An 18,554-nucleotide genomic window follows, 5' to 3' on the forward strand; every position below is an offset into this window, starting at 1 on the left:
CAGTATTGTACTTGGCTGTCTGATGTACAAGGAGATAATAGTATATTGTCGCTGTCTCGCAACGTCCAAACACGTTGTGAGCTTGTAGATCGGCTATTTTCGATACTTCTGCATGACCCGCTTGCACGATGGGGTGGGGAATTAATGTCATGAATCATCAGCAACGACATACTGTACATCAGTGCTTCTCAAACTTTTTCATGCCAGGGACCCCCAAATTGATATATATTTGGCCCGGGGACCCCCATCTGAAAATACGTTGTGCCAGGGACCCCCCAGACGCAAAGATTTGTGTTAAAATGTTCGCTTTAAAATAAATATATTCAAAGATTTGCACAAATCTTCAAGATTTTTCAAAAATAGCAGATCTACAAGCTCATAGCGCGGCACTCGGTGCCGCGCTATGAGCTTGTAGATCTGATATTTTTGAATAGCCAAAGTATAAAAGGTTATAACTATTGTGATGCTATTTTCACACATTTTGCTGGGGACCCCCTGGAACCCCCAAGGACCCCTGGGGGTCCCCGGACCCCACTTTGAGAACCAATGCTGTACATTATGCATACAGCACTTGTTGTGTATGGTACAGTATGTACACAGGAGGTAATGGGGGGCTAAACGGGGTGATAGTAGCAGTCAGTGCCGGCACTTAACTAATCATTAAATAATCATTATTCAAACGCTTGAATAATGACATGGTAAAGCGGTTCACTGTATGTAACCTTGAGGTAACGGAAACAAACAGTAATTTGATGGTATATCAGGCTTAAACCATTTAATCCGGGAACGCATCTCTGTCATTTTAGATTTCTTTGGCTATTCAAATAGCAGATATACTGTACTATGAGCTTGTAGATCTGCTGTTTTTGAAAAATCGTGAAACTTTGTGCGAATCTTTTAGTATATATATTTTTAATGCGAACATTTGTAACTTAAATCTTTGCTTCTGGGGGTCCCTGGAACAACATATTTTACAAATGTTTGCTTTAACAAGCTAATAGCACGGCACTCGGTGCCGTGCTATGAGCTTGTATATCTGCTATTTTTGAATAGCCAAATAAATCATACATTGATACAGAGGCATTCCTGGATTGAATGGGTTAATACAGTACGTCTACGTGTGTGTGTGTGTGTGTGTGTGTGTGTGTGTGTGTGTGTGTGTGTGTGTGTGTGTGTGTGTGTGTGTGTGTGTGTGTGTGTGTGTGTGTGTGTGTGTGTGTGTGTGTGTGTGTGTGTGTGTGTGTGTGTGTGTGTGTGTGTGTGAGTGGGCGCAATTGGCGGCAGTGACTCATGGAGGTAGAGTGGTACAAGTAAATTGGGAAACGGAATGTTCCTGAACCCTCGGTTCAATCCCCCGGCTTCCCCATGGGTTACAGTATTGTCGAGGTGTCCTCGAACGAGTCACATGAATCCCTAACTGCTCCCGGTGGTGCATTTTATACAGCGCCTTTATCCAAGGCGCTTTAACAAAGATTGTGCATCACATTCACACACCGACGGCGGAGGAAGCCATGCAAGGCACCAACCTGCTCATCGGGAGCAAATAGGGGTTCAGCGTCTTGCTCAAGGACACTTCGACACTAACTCTGGGGGAGCCCGGGATCAAACTGGGAACCTTCCGGTCCCCAAGCGGCCGCTCTACCTCTTGAGCTGTGTGTGTGTGTGTGTGTGTGTGTGTGTGTGTGTGTGTGTGTGTGTGTGTGTGTGTGTGTGTGTGTGTGTGTGTGTGTGTGTGTGTGTGTGTGTGTGTGTGTGTGTGTGTGTGTGTGTGTGTGTGTGTGTGTGTGTGTGTGTGTGCGCGTGTGTGGAGCAAGGGTTCCCAAACTTGTCAGGCTGCGGCCCCCCAAAATAATCATATTTGTACTGAGGACTCCCCAAAATAATCATATTTGTACTGAGGACTCCCCAAAATAATCATATTTGTACTGAGGACTCCCCAAAATAATCATATTTGAACTGGCAAGCACTTGGAATTGCAGGCATGTTACATTTAGTTTGACTCGGATCCACAGATAAATATTGTGAAAATGGCAGATCTACAAGCTCACAATGCATTGCACTGCGAGGCGTTGTGAGCTTGTAGATCCGCTATTTTCACAATGTTTGCCTCTCTCTTACGCAATATTTGAACAATGTGGCCAATTTGGTATTAAAAAGGTCTTAAAAGTCGTTAAATTGTAACTTCAGAAATGTGCAGATACCCTGTATACACTTATACTGTATGTTGGTTTGTTTACTGTTGAGTGAGAAAACAATGTTGCACATTAAGCTAATCCTCTGGGGGACCCCCCAGAATCATTTGGGGACCCCCAGTTTGGGAACCACTGGCGTGGAGAAGGAGCTGTCGGCTGGAGAAATTCAAACTGGCTCTAGAAATCCAGCTATTACACTGCTGACAGTGTCTCCTTGAACATCTACATCAATAACACAACCCCACAACGTAATCAATAAATGATTTAGTAATTCATTAGAACCTATTTTCTTTCTGCTGTTTTTTCTCTTTTTCTTTTTTTCTCTCCAAGGCATTGCCTCTGTCAGTCAAGTCTTTGAAGAGCCATGATTCCTGACATACTTAAAAGTTGCAAATCCGTGACTTTCACATCTGGGATTTGCACCCGGGGGGGGGGGGGGGGGGGTTCTCCTCCTCCGTAGGAGTCCAAACTTCTACCGCTCTTGCGAGATGGAAATCCCCGGCTTGGCATGGGGGAAAATATTGTGCGTATGAGCTTCCGGCTTCAGGCAGTACTACAACCAGTAGGTCGACTCCATGGTGTACATTTCTCAAAGGAGAAAAAAAGTGAATTTGGAAGTGATGACGCAATTTAAGCTGATAAATGGGTACTTTATCCTGAAGATTTACCACCCACCTGAAAATCTAATGTATGTTAATTAAAGAGCTGGAGAGACGCAAGAGACCCCTGTTACTGAACAGACACTCTATAGCAATGATTACTATCAGAATATACTAGTGCTTTAACCTTTTAATAAACGTTTTGTTTTAACAAAACAATACAAAGTTGAAACATGGAGTTACAAGATTTCATGCCCGACAGCAATGGCATGTTGGATAGCAGTTATACAATCTCGGAACCCAAAGACACACTTAAGGGAAAAACAGCGACCTCTGCTGTTCTTCCTCCTGAGTGTGACTCTGGGACAATGGCAACGCAGCACATGTGCGCAAGGAAACGGGGTTTAAGTCTGCCTTCACCGCTCCACTTCCGGTGGTGAGCTTGCGTTTTCATTCCGACTAGATAACATTTCTACACGGAACACTAACACCACTTCTCCCAGAGAACATGGATGGTTTTGGTTATAAGCCCACTTGTTTCTATGATGAAAGAGTAAGTTCAAATGTGAATATCTTTCCGTGGTTGTCTGCTCCGCGGACGCTATTGTTAAATTAGTTTCGGTTTAAGTTTCGAGTCGGGAAGGATGACGGACACGTGAATCCCGCCCACTACATTTGATTGGATAAAGCGCGGCCTCTGAAGCCGCGCCCACTCCCACACAGTGTGTACACGTTCTGACGAACCTTCAAGACAGATTCTCACGCAGTGCAGAATCTGTTCTTGAGAGATTAGCAGTTATATAACAGCGGCAGAATATTTCTGACATCACCTCACTGGCAATAAAAAAAAAGAATAACCATAGGGGAGGGATATCAAAAGCAGAGGGCATGGTTTCCAACTATTCCCCACTAGCTAGTAGAACCCTGCCTGTGCCTAATGGGTAACCCATCCAAAAAAAGTTCCAAATAGTTCTTAAAGGACAACTTCACCAATTTTCAACCTACCTTCATACAATTGGTCGTCACATGCTCATGATACATGGGACAATGTTTTTCTACTCGGTCCGTGTCTCATAGGAGGGCTGTGGACACTTCAGAAACCTACCAGTGACATCATCATTAGGCACGTTTTTTCATTTTTTTATTAAAAATACCATATTGTAATGAGCATTAGTGAGGACCAATTGTATGAAGATAGATTGAAAATGGGTGAGGTCGTCCTTTAAGTCCAGCAATTGTAAATGCTACTTTCTACGACCTTTTCCTTGTGGAAGGAAGGGACCCAGGCTTGAGAATGCATCAACGTGGGACAACGTTTGAATTTGTTCCTGTGTAATGAGTCTTCCGGAACGAGCGAGCGCGGGGGATGGGGGGAGGGGGGGGTGGAGATTAGTTCGGAGAGGCTGAAGTCAGGGGATGCGCAGGTACGCAACCGGCAGGAGAACGAGAGAGCGAAAGAAACGAGACAGTCGGAGAGACGGACGGCGCGAGGGGAAGTGAGATAGAGAGTTATTAGTGTTTGAAGGAAGAAAAAGTCTTTCTATCCTTCTACTGCCGACAACTCCTGCTCCCAAGGCCTGTTTAACTTTGATGGCTGCTACATCACACTGTTCAATGGAGAGTCATTACTGTTACTCCGGGCTGCGGTTGAGGGACTCGCCGTGTACATTTACTCAAGCACTGCAAAACATTTTGAGGTGCTTTTACTTGAGTACGTCCATTTCTCAATACTTTATACTTCTACTCCACACTTTATACTTCTACTCCACTACATCTCGAATGTTGTACGTTTTACTCTACTGCAAGTATTTGAGAACTTGTGAAATGAGACATTCTGCATAATGAGACCTTTTACTTGTGCTACTTTTAAGAATGTCTTGATATACTTTTCTTGATATATCATGTATTGCCACTACTTTTGTCAAATATGTTTCTAGCATTGTGTTATTATTACTTGTAGAACAACACGGGAGTACGCCTACTTCTTCCCAACCCTCAAATTAAAAAAAGGAAATGAAAAGAGCTAAGGAGATTAATATAAATAAATAAGTAAATAAATAAATAAATCGTGTCATTCCTTGAACTTAATGCCAAACGGCGATTGTCTCCTTTAATTGCGGCAGCCGGAGTGAGTGCTTGGCGAGGGAAACAGATTTTCAATTTGTTCTGGGATATAAAGAGGGATCAGGTTCAATAAAACACAGTGAGCTGCCTCCACACAGCTCTCTGGGGACAGACACCGCACCACCTACCCTCCACCCCACCCCATACTATATATATCTTTGTTGTCGTCGGGCAGAAACCTCTTATCTCCATATTTTAACTTTAATTTTTTTTACGTAAATGAACGCTCTAGTTGATCATACCGAGCTTGCGGATCTGCTACTTTTGATGCTTTTGAATTCGAATCCTGAAAAGTAACATCTTTGGACATATGAGGTGTCCAACCCCGACAGAGACGATATACTTCATGCCACACTCCATTAGATCACCGGCGCCACCTCCTCGCCCACGTACCGTGCACGCACGCACGCACTTGCACACGCACTTGCACGCGCACGCACACACACACACACACACACACACACACACACACACACACACACACACACACACACACACACACACACACACACACACACACACACACACACATGCATGTACACATTTACATATACATCGTGCATATCAACATACAGATACTCCCTTGAGTGTCTATTATAGAGAGAAGTAATTACAGACAGACAGACAGACAGACAGACAGACAGACAGACAGACAGATGATGATAGACAGACAGACAGACAGACAGACAGACAGACAGACAGACAGACAGACAGACAGACAGACAGACAGACAGACAGACAGACAGACAGACAGACAGATGATGATAGACAGACAGACAGACAGACAGACAGACAGACAGACAGACAGACAGACAGACAGACAGACAGACAGACAGACAGACAGACAGACAGACAGACAGATAGATAGATAGATAGATAGATAGATAGATAGATAGATAGATGGCTGACAGACAGACAGACAGACAGACAGACAGACAGGCAGGCAAGCAGGCAGGCAGGCAGGCAGGCAGGCAGGCAGGCAGACAGACAGACAGACAGACAGACAGACAGACAGACAGACAGACAGACAGGCAGGCAGGCAGGCAGGCAGGCAGGCAGGCAGGCAGGCAGGTAGGTACGTACTGTAGGTAGGTACTATAGATAGATAGATAGAGATAGGACGGACAGACAAACAGACAAGACAGTCTTCTACTGACGAGAGACAAAATGGTTCAGTGCCAGTGCACAGAGATCCCATCTCTATGGTAACCACAGCACGGGAAACCAAAGCAGCGAATGCTTTGAGAATCAGGTGCTGCAGAGCTCCCTGCTTCTTCTTTCCTGTTCGTCTGCACAACCCCATTTACACCTCCGTCTCCACACGCTGAACTTTTTCATCTCCTCCCCGCATGCCAACCGCATTTATCTCGGCGTTTTCAGCAGCACATCAGTGTCATCAGTGGGGGAAGGAAAAAAATGGTGTCAATACCAAAACATAGAAATACTCTGTTACAAGTAAAAGTCCTGCATTGGACATTTTGGTGATTAAAAGTACAAAAGTATCGGCCAAAAACTTACTCATTATGCAGAAAGTCAGACACAGCGCCTGTTACTTGGCCCTTGTTGTTGAACTGAACTTGTTTCTTATTTTTTTGGGAATCAATCAATGGCACACTCTTACAAGTTCAAACAGTCCATATGCATACACTATAGTATAGGTTGTTAATGTAATGTACCAAAAATAGTACATAGGCTACAGTGAGATGTTATCTTTTTCCGGGCGTCCCTTATTGAGTGGTGCTAACCACTCCTATATCTGACTTTGTCCGTGTGTCCGTATGTATGTATGTATGTCCAATAAACAAACATTGATGACAACATCAATACAATACGGGGCTCATCAAAGGCACCACTCTCTTCACACAGGGTGTGATTTTTTTTCCTAATAAGGCCAGGTGTCGATTTGAATTTCAGGCAATCGTCAACCAATTACAATTTAGACATTTAGCCATGTCGCTCTTTATCCAGAGCGACTTACGCAAGGTATCAAATGCATCAAGTGCAGAGAGACAGTGTGTAGTGCCTCAGTAATATAGGATCACAGGTAAACCAAGAACCTAGCATCCCTCTAAATAAATATATAAAAACAATAGTCTGTACATTGAAACTATAGAAATATAGGATGCCAGGTCAACAAATGAGCCTAGCATCTGTCTAAATAACATGCTATCTAAATTGCATTGTAACCTTCAGTGGTGGAAAAAGTAATGTAGAAGTACTCTGTTACAAGTAAAATTGTGGAATTCAAAATGTACTTGAGTAAAAGTACAAAGGTATTGGTATCAAATTGTACTTAAAGTACCAAAAGTACAAGTAGAAAAATGTTTGAAAATAGCAGATCTACAAGCTCACAACGCGTCGCATCGCGACGCGTATTTTCAAATAGCCTTGGTATAAAATAGGGCTGAAGTGGTTAATGTATGTCTTATAATGTAATCATTTATAATAAGTAACTAGTAACTAAAGTTTTCAAATAATTGTAGTGGAGTAAAAGTACAATATTTGCCTCTGAGATGTAGTGGAGTAGAAGTAAAAGTACTTAAAATTGGAAAAACTCCAGTAAAGTGAAAGGTACCTCAAAATTGTACTTAAGTACAGTACTTGAGTAAATGCACTTGGTTACTTTACACCACTGTTAACCTTGCATAAGACTTGGTCGTCAAGGCTAGGTCAATAGGTCAACCCTGCGTGTAGTCGTGTACGCAGGAGACCCTGGTTCAAATCCGGGGGCAGGACAGTAAAATTGCATAGTGCCGCTTTAAGTACTTGAGTAAATGCATTCAGTTACTTCCCACCACTTGGGTACATGCAACCCATTAAACCTCAGTTTCCACACACAAACTTTCTCATCTCCGCCGCATGCCAAGCGCATTTATCTCTGCATTTCCAACAAGACCTGTCACACTGTGTCAGGCCACTCCAGAGAGGCAAATTGAACACACTTCTCTCTGTCTCTCTCTCTCTCTCTCTCGCCACACATTTTGTCGCTGTCGGGCAGAAACCTCGTATCTCGTAAGTAATCCCCCCCCCCCCCCCCCCCCGTAAATGAATACCCTATACTACAGTGTCACACAAAAGGGACCAAAAACTAGCTGATCTACAAGCTCGCAACTCACAACAAGTCACAACTGTGAGCTTGTAGATCGGCAATTTTTGATTTGATTCGATTTTTTTTTAAGTGAAAGTGGTTAAGTGCGTCTGCGGGTTTTATAAACATTTAACCAATGAAAATTATTAAAAAGAGTGAGTGAATAAACAATATAACTACTTCGGAACCAGGTTCTTTTTCCCCATTTCCTGAAAAGTAACAGTTTTTGGACACAAGGTTTCCACCCGACAGCAACGATTTGCTAGATATAAAAAATAAAAAAAGAAGAGGAGAAAAAAAAAAGATCTTAAGGTTTCGCTAGAAGACGGACTGTCAGCGAGTTGTCATCTGCGCCCTTTAGTTAAAGACTGTCTGGCGGCCGTGGCTGGAATCAATAACAAGGGCCTTCGTAACAGCGACAACAGTGGAATGAGCCTGTCATTGGAGGTGTGGAATCATCAGCGCGTGCCGTGCCGTAAATCACATCGGTTCTAAACCTTCGCCCGAGCGATGGGGATTGTGGAAATAGTAGCATGCGTTATCCGGAGCAGGTTTGGACATATTTCCGCTGTCGGACACAAACTGTAAGGTGTCCCAAAAGCATTGCTTTTTCAGGAACTGGAAAAAAATAACCTGTGTTCCAGTGGATCCAGTTTTGAAGCCCTCTGTACTAATGGACATCACTGCACGTACAGAACATATGACTCCATCATCTATTAGATGGCGCTCATCTCACAGAAATACTTTCCATTGGGACATTTGGATGACGGCTCACCATCAAAACGCTGTCGTAAAACCGGTATAAATAAATGAAATAGGAAATGTTTGCGTATAATTTCATCGTTTCAGGGCAACAATGTCTTCCCTTTCTTCTGATGCAACCTGTAGTTACAGTAGTTGTACCAGCCGTCCAGCTAAACCAAACGGTGGAGATCCCATACAGTTGGTTAGAACAGTGGTTCTCAAACTCTTTCGTTCCAAGGACCCCCAAATTGACACTTATTAGCCCGCGGACCACCATTTGAAAAGATAAGCCAGGGACCCCCGATAAGAGAAGATTTTTTACGGCTCTAGCAGTGATTCTCAACCATTTTCATTTCAAAGACCCCCAGTTTGACATGCATTAGGCTGCGGACCCCCATTTAATGGCATTTCTATCACTTGGACCCCAATTTATATTGTAAAATCTATGTTAATTTAACTCTGAGAGTGTACAAATGGAACCAAATGGACCCGTTAGGGTCCATTTGGTTCCATTTGTACACTCTCAGAGTTACAGACCCATAAGGGTCCATTTGGTTCCTGTCCATCATTTAGCTGGGGACCCCCTGGAACCCCCTCAAGTACCCCTGGGGGTCCCCGGACCCCACTTTGAGAATCACTGGGTTAGAATAGTGCCTCGACTCTCTTTCCACGTCACAGGCGTCAGTTCAGAAAGAACTAGAGGGAGGTAAAAAGAAAAGAAAAGATGACCACTTCACCCATTTTCAACCTTACCTTCATATAATTGGTCTTCACTAATGCTAATTGATAAGATGGTACCATGTTTGTCTACTCGGTCCGTGTCTCAGAGGAGGACTGTGGACACTTCAGAAACCCGCCTACCAGTGACATCATCGTTAGGCAGGTTTCTTTTTTCAAACAAGATGTCACATTTTTCATTTGGACTTTCATTAACGCGAGGACAATGACTTATATTATAGTATGCTCAATTTCCGGTAAAGCCTGCATTTTCCATTAGCTTGGATTCCCCATCGATGATGTCACTGGTGGGCGGGTTTCTGAACCGTGCACAGCTCTCCTCTGAGACAAAATGGTGCCTTCTTATCACGAGCATTAGTGAGGCCCAGTTATAGACGGATTTCCGCGCGACGTCATCACAGAGCAGAATGCGCAATCTGCGCATGCTCGGGGAAAACAAATTGTTGCGCCGTTCACTCTGTTGTTATGTTCGGGAGTTAGATAGCCATAATTCTGCTATTACAGGCATAATAGGCATAATGCTGCTATTATATACAAACAGATCCAACTTCCGACAAATCATTTTTATTGAGTAAACAAGGTATTACAAACTGCATAATTTAATCTACTTTCATTAAACCCGGTGAAGATCATTTATATTATGAATGGACATTTGACCAGAGCTGCTGCGGGTAATGGCGCCCTCTATAGGCTACCCCCGGCTCTGCGCGGTCATATCCTCTCATGTTTACTAACAGGAAACCTGTCTATATGAAGATGAGTTGAAAGTTGAAAATGGGTGAAGTCATCCTTTAAGCAGTATTGGGGGGGGAGGGGGGGGGGGGGGGGTTGAGGTTTCAGACAAGAACGCACTTGTCTATAATGCGTGTCACATGTAGATGGATGGGCGTGGATTATGAAGCACTCGGTGACGATCTAAAAAATAGAATAATCAGCAAAAAGTTCAGAAAATATGCAACAAAAGAACAATATTTGAGGTTGGACATCAAACAGGATGAACGCATTAGCAACAAACGCGCTGGGCGGGGCGCTACCATGTGTATCAGAGTACATAGCAGCTAGAAGACTAGAGAGACTAGCTGATCACTGATGTCGTCACCGGGGAACTCTTGTAAGCTTGTACTGTGGAACTGGGATGCAACGCGAATGGGCATCGATCAACAGGGACGTCACGGGCTCTCAGAAGGTGGGGACTTTCGGTGCACTATACCCCTTACTTTACACTTTAGCTTTTCAAAAATAGCAGATATACAAGCTCATAGCGCGGCACCGAGTGCCGCGCTATGAGCTTGTAGATCTGCTATTTTTGAAAAAGCGTGAAAAACATTTGTAACTGTCAAATGTAAACAAATTCTGTATTTTCAAAATTGCGCGTTTTTTGGGCGGATTTTGTTACTTTTTTTCGTGTTTTGGTTTGGGGTTAGGTTGTTTAATTCTTATTTTGCCTGATTTTACCGATTTATTATCCAAAAAAATGTGTTTTTTTTCAAAAAAGTGGGGGGTATGAAATCATGGATCTGTGAGAGTGAGGGTGTCGCGTCGTACGCACAGTGAATGGCCGTGACGCCCCTGAGACCTCGAATGAGCCCCTGCTCCCAGGGGCGTCACGGCCATTCACTGTGCGTACGACGCGACACCCTCACTCTCACGGATCCGTGATTTCATACCCCCCACTTTTTGAAAAAATAAAAAAATATATATATTTTTCGATAATAAATCGGTAAAATCAGGCAAAAATAAGAATTACATAACCTAACCCTAACCCTAAAACCGAAATAAAGTAACCAAAACACGAAAAAAAAAAAGAACAAAATCCGCCCAAAAAACGTTGCAAAATTTTGAAAATACAGAATTTGTTTACATTTGACAGTTACAAAAGTTTTTTCACGCTTTTTCAAAAATAGCAGATCTATAAGCTCATAGCGCGGCACTCGGTGCCGCGCTATGAGCTTGTATATCTGCTATTTTTGAATAGCCAAAGTGTAAAGTAAGGGGTATAATCCACCGAAAGTCCATCCCCCCCACCTTCTGAGAGCCCGCGACGTCCCTGCCTGCTCCTAGCCTTTGTCGCCGTGCGTGCGTGCGTGCGTCATGTTCCTACCGGACTGGAATTGCATTGGCCTCCATTAAACGTAATGGATCCCTAAAGATATCCCGCCGATTACACCTCAAATGACTCCGGTTCAGAAGTTCACAGTCGAACCGCGTGGCACGTGTGGCTGTGTGAGTCACCGTCAGTGAAGCGCTAAGGCAGGGGTCTTCAACGTTTTCAGGCCAAGGACCCCCTAGCTGAGAGAGAGATGAAGCAGGGACCCCCGATATTGTATAAAATTGTGTTTTAGATTAAACTTGTTTTGTTTACTTGGTCTGCCCTTTTTTCCCTCTACACCTATACCTCTTTGCCCAAAATAGCCGATCTACAGTACAAGCTCACAACGCCTCGCAGTGCGAGGCGTTGTGAGCTTGTAGATATGCTATTTTTGGCAAAAGTTCTCCTCAGAAAAGGGGGGCCAGGGAAAGAGGAGAGAGAGGGACAAATCACTTAAACCCTATATGGTTGACAGGAGTCTCTCATGGCTCTATTCTAGCGTCTGTTTTTGCTCTACGTTAAATATCTTCACTGAAATAGCCGATCGACAAGTTCACTATTCTCCTATAGGGTCTCTAAAACGTTTTCATATCGGGTTCCCTGGCCAAATACATATCAATTGGGGGTCCTTGACACGATCATTTTTTGAGAACCATGGCTGTACTGTATGGATGTGGTCGTCTTTCTCTCTGTCTATTTTGCTCTCTCTCTGTCTCTCTCTGTCTCTCCCTCTCTCTGTGTGTGTGTGTGTGTGTGTGTGTGTGTGTGTGTGTGTGTGTCTCTCTCTCTCTCTCTCTCTCTCTCTCTCTCTCTCTCTCTCTCTCTCTCTCTCTCTCTCTCTCTCTCTCTCTCCCTCTCTCCTCTCTCTCTCTCCCCCCCTCTCTCTCCCGCTCCCTCTCTCTCTTGAGGAGGGACGGGTAGATTTTCATAAGAGAGGAATTGAGACATGCCCTGAAGAGATGATGGACTTTTGGGGTTGAAAAGGTCATCGGTCAAGCTCTGACTGTTGGCAGAAACAACCTGAGAAATAGCTGCCGAACGGATGGGTGGATTTCCGTGACACTCGGTGTCAGTGAAGAGAGATGCCCCGAAGAGATGAATGGGTTTTATTTGGGTTGAAACGGTCAAAGGTCGAGAAAAGTTGCACAAGAGATGTCGGCCAGGTGTGTTTGCTTACTGCGCTGTTTCAACAGCACGGCAACATGGACAAATGACTCGAGCAGTAATGGAATTGTTGACCTATTTGATCGTATTTCTGACTACATAAAGACTTCGGTTGTTTAAGTCTTTATGTTGGACATTTGATAAATCAATGATACATTCTGGAGTTTTATACCGTCAGTAGGTTGAGAACACAGTATGGTAACTTTGCCCGGTGTTTACATAGCAAAACAATACACTTTATTAGCCACTGGAGTAGTGTGGTGGTGTTAACCTGGAGACCTCGCTGTATTTTGGTGTTTTCACTGTTTGTTTTGGTAGACGCCAGGGATGTTTTTGGGCACAACATTTAAAGGGCCGTAAACAGGAAATGCCCTGTTTTGGTCATTTCCTCCTGAGAGAAGTTTTTCTGGGCAGGGCTAAACACCTCACCTGATGACATGCTCAGGTGAGTTTCGGTGATGTCATCAGTGTCATTGTAGGCTCTATGCACAGCAGCCATATAGACGCCTTAACAGACGACGTCACACTGATACGAAACAGTATGCGCACGCAGGTCGGCAGCAAAAGAACCCCACCGCTCATAAGATGCAATGTAAAAGTGGTCACAGTCTCACGTGTAAAAATGCATCCCATCACACTTTCAGATGCTGTTTTTCTCCCAGTGTGGAGGAAGAATGCTTAGGATTTTTACTGTGATCTCTCGCTCTTGAAATATATAATCCTTGGTTTCTGTTGTGTGTAAACATAATAACAATTCAAAGCAGTTGTCCTCAAAACTCCACCTCCAGTGGCTGTCATAGGAACGGAGGGAGCGCTCTATGATCATGGCATCAGAACCTGCTTGGCTCGCGCAGCTGCAGCCCGTCAAGACTAATTTATGCTCCGTCCCGCGAAGGTGTCGCGCGCAGAGAACGGCCGAGAATAGCAGATCTCCAAGCTCACAGCGGTCGCATCCGTGACGCGGTTGTGAGCTTGTATGTCAGCTGTTCTCGGTGCGCTATACCGTTGCGCGATGAAGTATATATATGTGTCGCCAGGGCGCACCCCACTAGCCTACACACAGAGGAGGTTGAATGAACTGAAACAAGCTCACCCCAAAACAGCAGGTTTGGGGATCTGTTGGGAATTGATTACATGAAGCAGTCACCTGTGCGTCCAGTCTCAATGTTTGTAAACAAATAATTGGTCTATTGTGAAGACATTCACAGGTCTTACCAATGATACTAATGAAGGCTCTGTTCCATTTAGTGTAGCACAGTGGTTCTCAGATTTTTTCAATTTCCACGACCCCCATAAGTCTGATTGTACAAATGGAACCAAATGGACCCTTACGGGTCCATTTGGTTCCATTTGTACACTCTCAGAGTTACACACCCGCAAGGGGCCATTTGGAAACCCCTTAAGGAACCATGAGGGTCCCTGGACCCCACTTTGAGACCCACTGGTGTAGCAGAGTGTTTCCAGTGAGCCAACATGCACAATATCAGCACCCTGACTCTGTTTGACCAGAATGGAACAGAGCCTTCATCAGTATCATTGGTAACACCTGTGAATGTCTTCACAATATGGCTGCAGTGCATAGAGCCTATTCCTAACTACACCAGTCTTCTGGCAAGGTACAGTACACCAGTCTCTGCCAAGGTCTCTATGCTATACCCTAGAGTGCACCGCCATCTTTTGGCCAGTGTGTCATGCTATACCCTAGACTAGTTCAAAACGTATCTTTTTCGACAACGTCTTTGTTAAAAATCTTTAAAAATAGCAAACGTACGCATTGTGATTGCGTTGCGAGCTTGTAGATGAGCTTGTAAATCTAAAACTTTAATAAACTTGTCCCCCCCAACCTCCTCCCCCTGTTGCTACCGGCCCCCCACTTTAATTCCACTAGAGGACAGGTGTATCACATCTCCTTAAATAGCTCTTGATAGCTCCCGTCTCCTTCCATGAGAGAGCTACTGGAGGGACGGAGACGGAGATAGGTTCAGTCAGGTCTCTCACATTACCCCCCCCCCCCCCCCAAAGGTATCAAATGAATAGCTGCTTCTTATTCTGAAATGCATTAGATGAAATTACAGAGGTGTCTAGTGAGAACGGCCGGCCACGTCGTCTTCAAGGCTATACGAGTGGTGAGGAAATGTGCCGTGATGCCGAGACTGAGTGGATCTGGATGACGTAACAGACCCCAGAGGAAGAGAGAGAGAGACCAAGTGAGACAGAGAGAGAGAGAGAGAGAGAGAGAGAGAGAGAGAGAGAGACAGACAGAGAGATAAGAGTATGACGTTTTAATTCCACAAACACTGTGTGTACTCAAACACGATCAACTTGGCAAACTTAATTCAAAGACAATTCCCTTCTTTCCCTCCCGTTTGTATTTCCTCTCGTGTTGATGCGACTGAAGCAGGCACGGTGTCTGGGCTCCTTGCACAACAGGTGGCCCACTGTAATGGAGAGACGGCCAGTGTGGATTGCGTTGCATCCCAGAGGTAATGAAGAGTAGAATGCCACAGCCCCATCTCCCATCCTGTATAACCCTGATGAGTTTACCCTAGAGAGAGATAGACAGAGAGAGATGGAGGGAGAGAGAGGGGTGGGGGGTTGGTGGAGGGGGGGGGGGAGAGATGGAGAGATAGCGCCTGCTGTTCGCCTCTCCTCCCCGCGGACTCCCGTTCTTATGTTCCTCTCTCCCGTTTCCCCGCGGCGTTCCCAGGCTTCTCCGCGGTGCCGTGGTGTTCAAAACGTGGGGAAGGAATAGTCTTATGGCAAAGCCGCTCGGCTGCCGTTCAGTTCAGCCATCAATCAAGTTCTTCATGTGTGCAGCGATGTAGCGGTGGTCCTACGCCCAGCTCTCTCCCGGTAGGCTGTGTTGGGCGGCCCCGCAGTGGACGGCCTGGATCGTGGCTTTGCTTTTGCCAGCGCTAGGCATGTAGCTAGTGGAGAAGAATTATTCATTGTACTATACTGTTATTATGGTTGCTTATATCTAAACTCTATATTTTACCATTATATTAAATCACTTATTGTACTTATATAAAACATTATGATATTTGGTAGCTTGCAAGAGCCTAGACGTCTCCACTAGGCCTGATAGCTATTGTTTATGTTTCAGCCTATCTCGATATGGTTCAGCTTGTCCTTGAAGCAGCTACAGTATAACTATGATCTGTCTGAGCCCTGTCCTCTTGGCAGAACCACAGTTCCACTGACCTGAGTGTTATTGTATTTCTCCACATGATATCATGTACATTAAAGCATAACCATCAAGACCTAGAATATTGTCTAATATCCTTCACCGACCAATGTACTGTAGGCCACATATTGTATCCAAAGCCGCTGCTGGCTGCCATTGGTGCGGATTAGATTGATTGATTGATTAATTCATTGCTTATATTATTTTATGGCACAAAATATTTTCAGATGGGGGTCTGCGGGCAAATATATAGTAATTTGGGGGTTGTCCTGATGTGTTTTAGGTTCAGATTCAGATTCAGATTCAGATTCAGATTCCTTTATTTGCCATTGTGTAATACACATAGGAATTTGCTTTGACAATGCATGATTGTGTTGCAATCTTTTTTCACATATATAACATAAATACCAACAACACCAACAACATCGTGCAAGAAATAGATAATATAAAGTGCCATAGTGTTCAGTAGTGCAATGTGCATTGCCAGTGTCAGGTTTCAGTGGCCCTTGGGGGCGGGGGAGGAGGGAAGCCAGACTCATTGAGCAGCCTGGCAGCTGAGGGGAAGAAGCTGAGTCTGTGGCGTGCTGTGGTGGCCTTCAGCAACCGCATCCTTCTTCCAGAGGGGAGCAGGGTGAGGAGGCCGTGGCCAGGGTGGGAGGGGTCAGCCATGATCTTTCTTGCCCTCCTCAGTGCCCTGGAGTCGTGCAGGGACTTGAGGGAGGGCAGGGGACGGCCGATCACCCTCTCTGACTGTTGTTCTGCAGCGTGGCTACGAGTCGTGCGACCTCTTAAATCCTTTGTGTCGTCAGCAGCACCTCTGTAATATTGGCGTGTGCCCTTCCTTCCTGGCCGTTAATTAAAGGGTCCTTGACATGAAGAAACTTGAGAACCCCTGATATATTGCTCTCTCTCTCTCTCTCTCTCTCTCTCTCTCTCTCTCTCTCTCTCTCTGGCAGATAACAAGGACTATGACGCCTACCTGTCCTACACGAAGGTGGACCCGGACCAGTGGAGCCAGGAGACCCGAGAGGAGGAACGCTTCGCCCTGGAGATCCTCCCTGACGTCCTGGAGAAGCACTATGGGTATAAACTCTTCATTCCAGACAGGGACTTGATCCCGACAGGAAGTAAGCCCTCCTCTCTCTCATGGCCATCTTAAACAAAAAAAAACTTAAAAAAAAAAACAGTTGTGTCCAATGTGTTTTTGTCGCTGGCTGGTTGGTGTTGTCGTGGAGTTGGTCCTGTGGCGTCCCGTCCCTCGGTGGTTGTGGCTTTTGTTTGGTTGGCTTTGGTCGTGGCGTGCTGCATTTTTGTGTTGTCATGTAATCTCAGTGGTTCTCCAAGTTTTACATTTTTTAGCTGCTTTTTTTTACCCCTTTTTCTCCCCGATTCTAAGTCATTATGCCAATGAATTCCTCCCCACACACATTTCCTGTGTTGTCACTGCTGTTGGATACTGTAGCGCCCCACTCCTCCAACCAAACACGCCCCGCTGACAGGTGCCACCCCCAGCCCGTTATGTGCAGTGAGAAATATCACACTCCCTTCCCTCCCCCCAACACGTGTCAAATGGACCCCTTAGGGTCCAGTTGGTTCCGTTTGTATACTGTCACAGTTACAGACTTGCAAGGGTTTTGTTTTAGAACCCCCCTCAAGGAACCTTGAGAGTCCCTGGACCCCACTTTGAGAACCACTGATGTAACTGAGGCCCTACATGGAACCGAGATCCGTTGATTTAGAAATAAACAAATGTTTTGTTGGGTGCATGTATCAAGGAGACCTTTTCGACTGTACCTATATGAGCTCTTTTCGACTGCAAGAACTATATGAACCGTGGCTGTGGCAATCTTATCTAACGTATTTAACAGCTTCTGGATTTTGCTTCCATGCACTATGACAGTAGCGCATGTGGAGACTGTTTCAGATAAGGTTTTGACAGTTTCAGATAAGCTTCTCGGAAGCTAAATCGGGCCCTGCTCAGGAGAATCCTGAGTTCTTGGAACGCCCGAATGCGGAACTTGTACTTTAAAAATGTTTTCACAAATAGTGAAAATAGCTTATCTACAAGCTCCACAGCGCGTCACATGTTTTATTATATATTTCTTTATGAACTACCTTGGTTCTGGTTATAATGGAAACATATAAACAAATCAGAAAAACATCACAGAACCTCACAGGTTCTGGAAAGTTTCAGATTTATGGAAGGTTCTGGGATATACTTCTTAGTCGAAAAGAGCCACATTTTAAATGTATCAACATGCATAGTAACACACAAGAGAACACATCTTGTGGTTGCAGAGTATTGAACTCCCAGATTCCTTAAAGCATTGATTCTCAAAGTGGGATCCGGGGACCCCCAGGGGTTCTGGAGGGGGTCCCCAGCAAAATGTGTTAAATCACAATCATGTTAACCCCTTTATCCATATTTCATACGTTGGCTATTCAAAAATGGCAGATATACAAGCTCACAGCGCGTCACTTTGTGTCGCGCTACGAGCTTGTACATCTGCGTTTTTTAATTTATGTATTTATTTAAATTTGACGGTGTTTGAAAAAAAAAAAAATTAATAATAATAATCTTCTCTTCTGGGGGTCCCTGGCACAAAACATTTTGAGATGGGGGTCTGCG

General features: G+C 44.7%; 1 protein-coding gene across 1 annotated transcript in view; it reads left to right on the forward strand.

Annotated features, from left to right (window-relative positions):
* Positions 1 to 18,554, forward strand: part of LOC311040419 (interleukin-1 receptor accessory protein-like 1) — a gene marked incomplete at both ends in the record, with an annotated part of 684,931 nt that overhangs the window by 657,208 nt on the left and 9,169 nt on the right. The window contains one exon of the mRNA XM_084050699.1: positions 16,882 to 17,052. Within this exon, the coding sequence (XP_083906825.1) occupies positions 16,882 to 17,052 (171 nt within the window). The remainder of the gene's footprint in view (positions 1 to 16,881; positions 17,053 to 18,554) is intronic.

Source organism: Gymnoscopelus microlampas, assembly GCF_963454915.1.
Source record: "Gymnoscopelus microlampas genome assembly, chromosome: 24".
Taxonomy (NCBI): domain Eukaryota; kingdom Metazoa; phylum Chordata; class Actinopteri; order Myctophiformes; family Myctophidae; genus Gymnoscopelus; species Gymnoscopelus microlampas.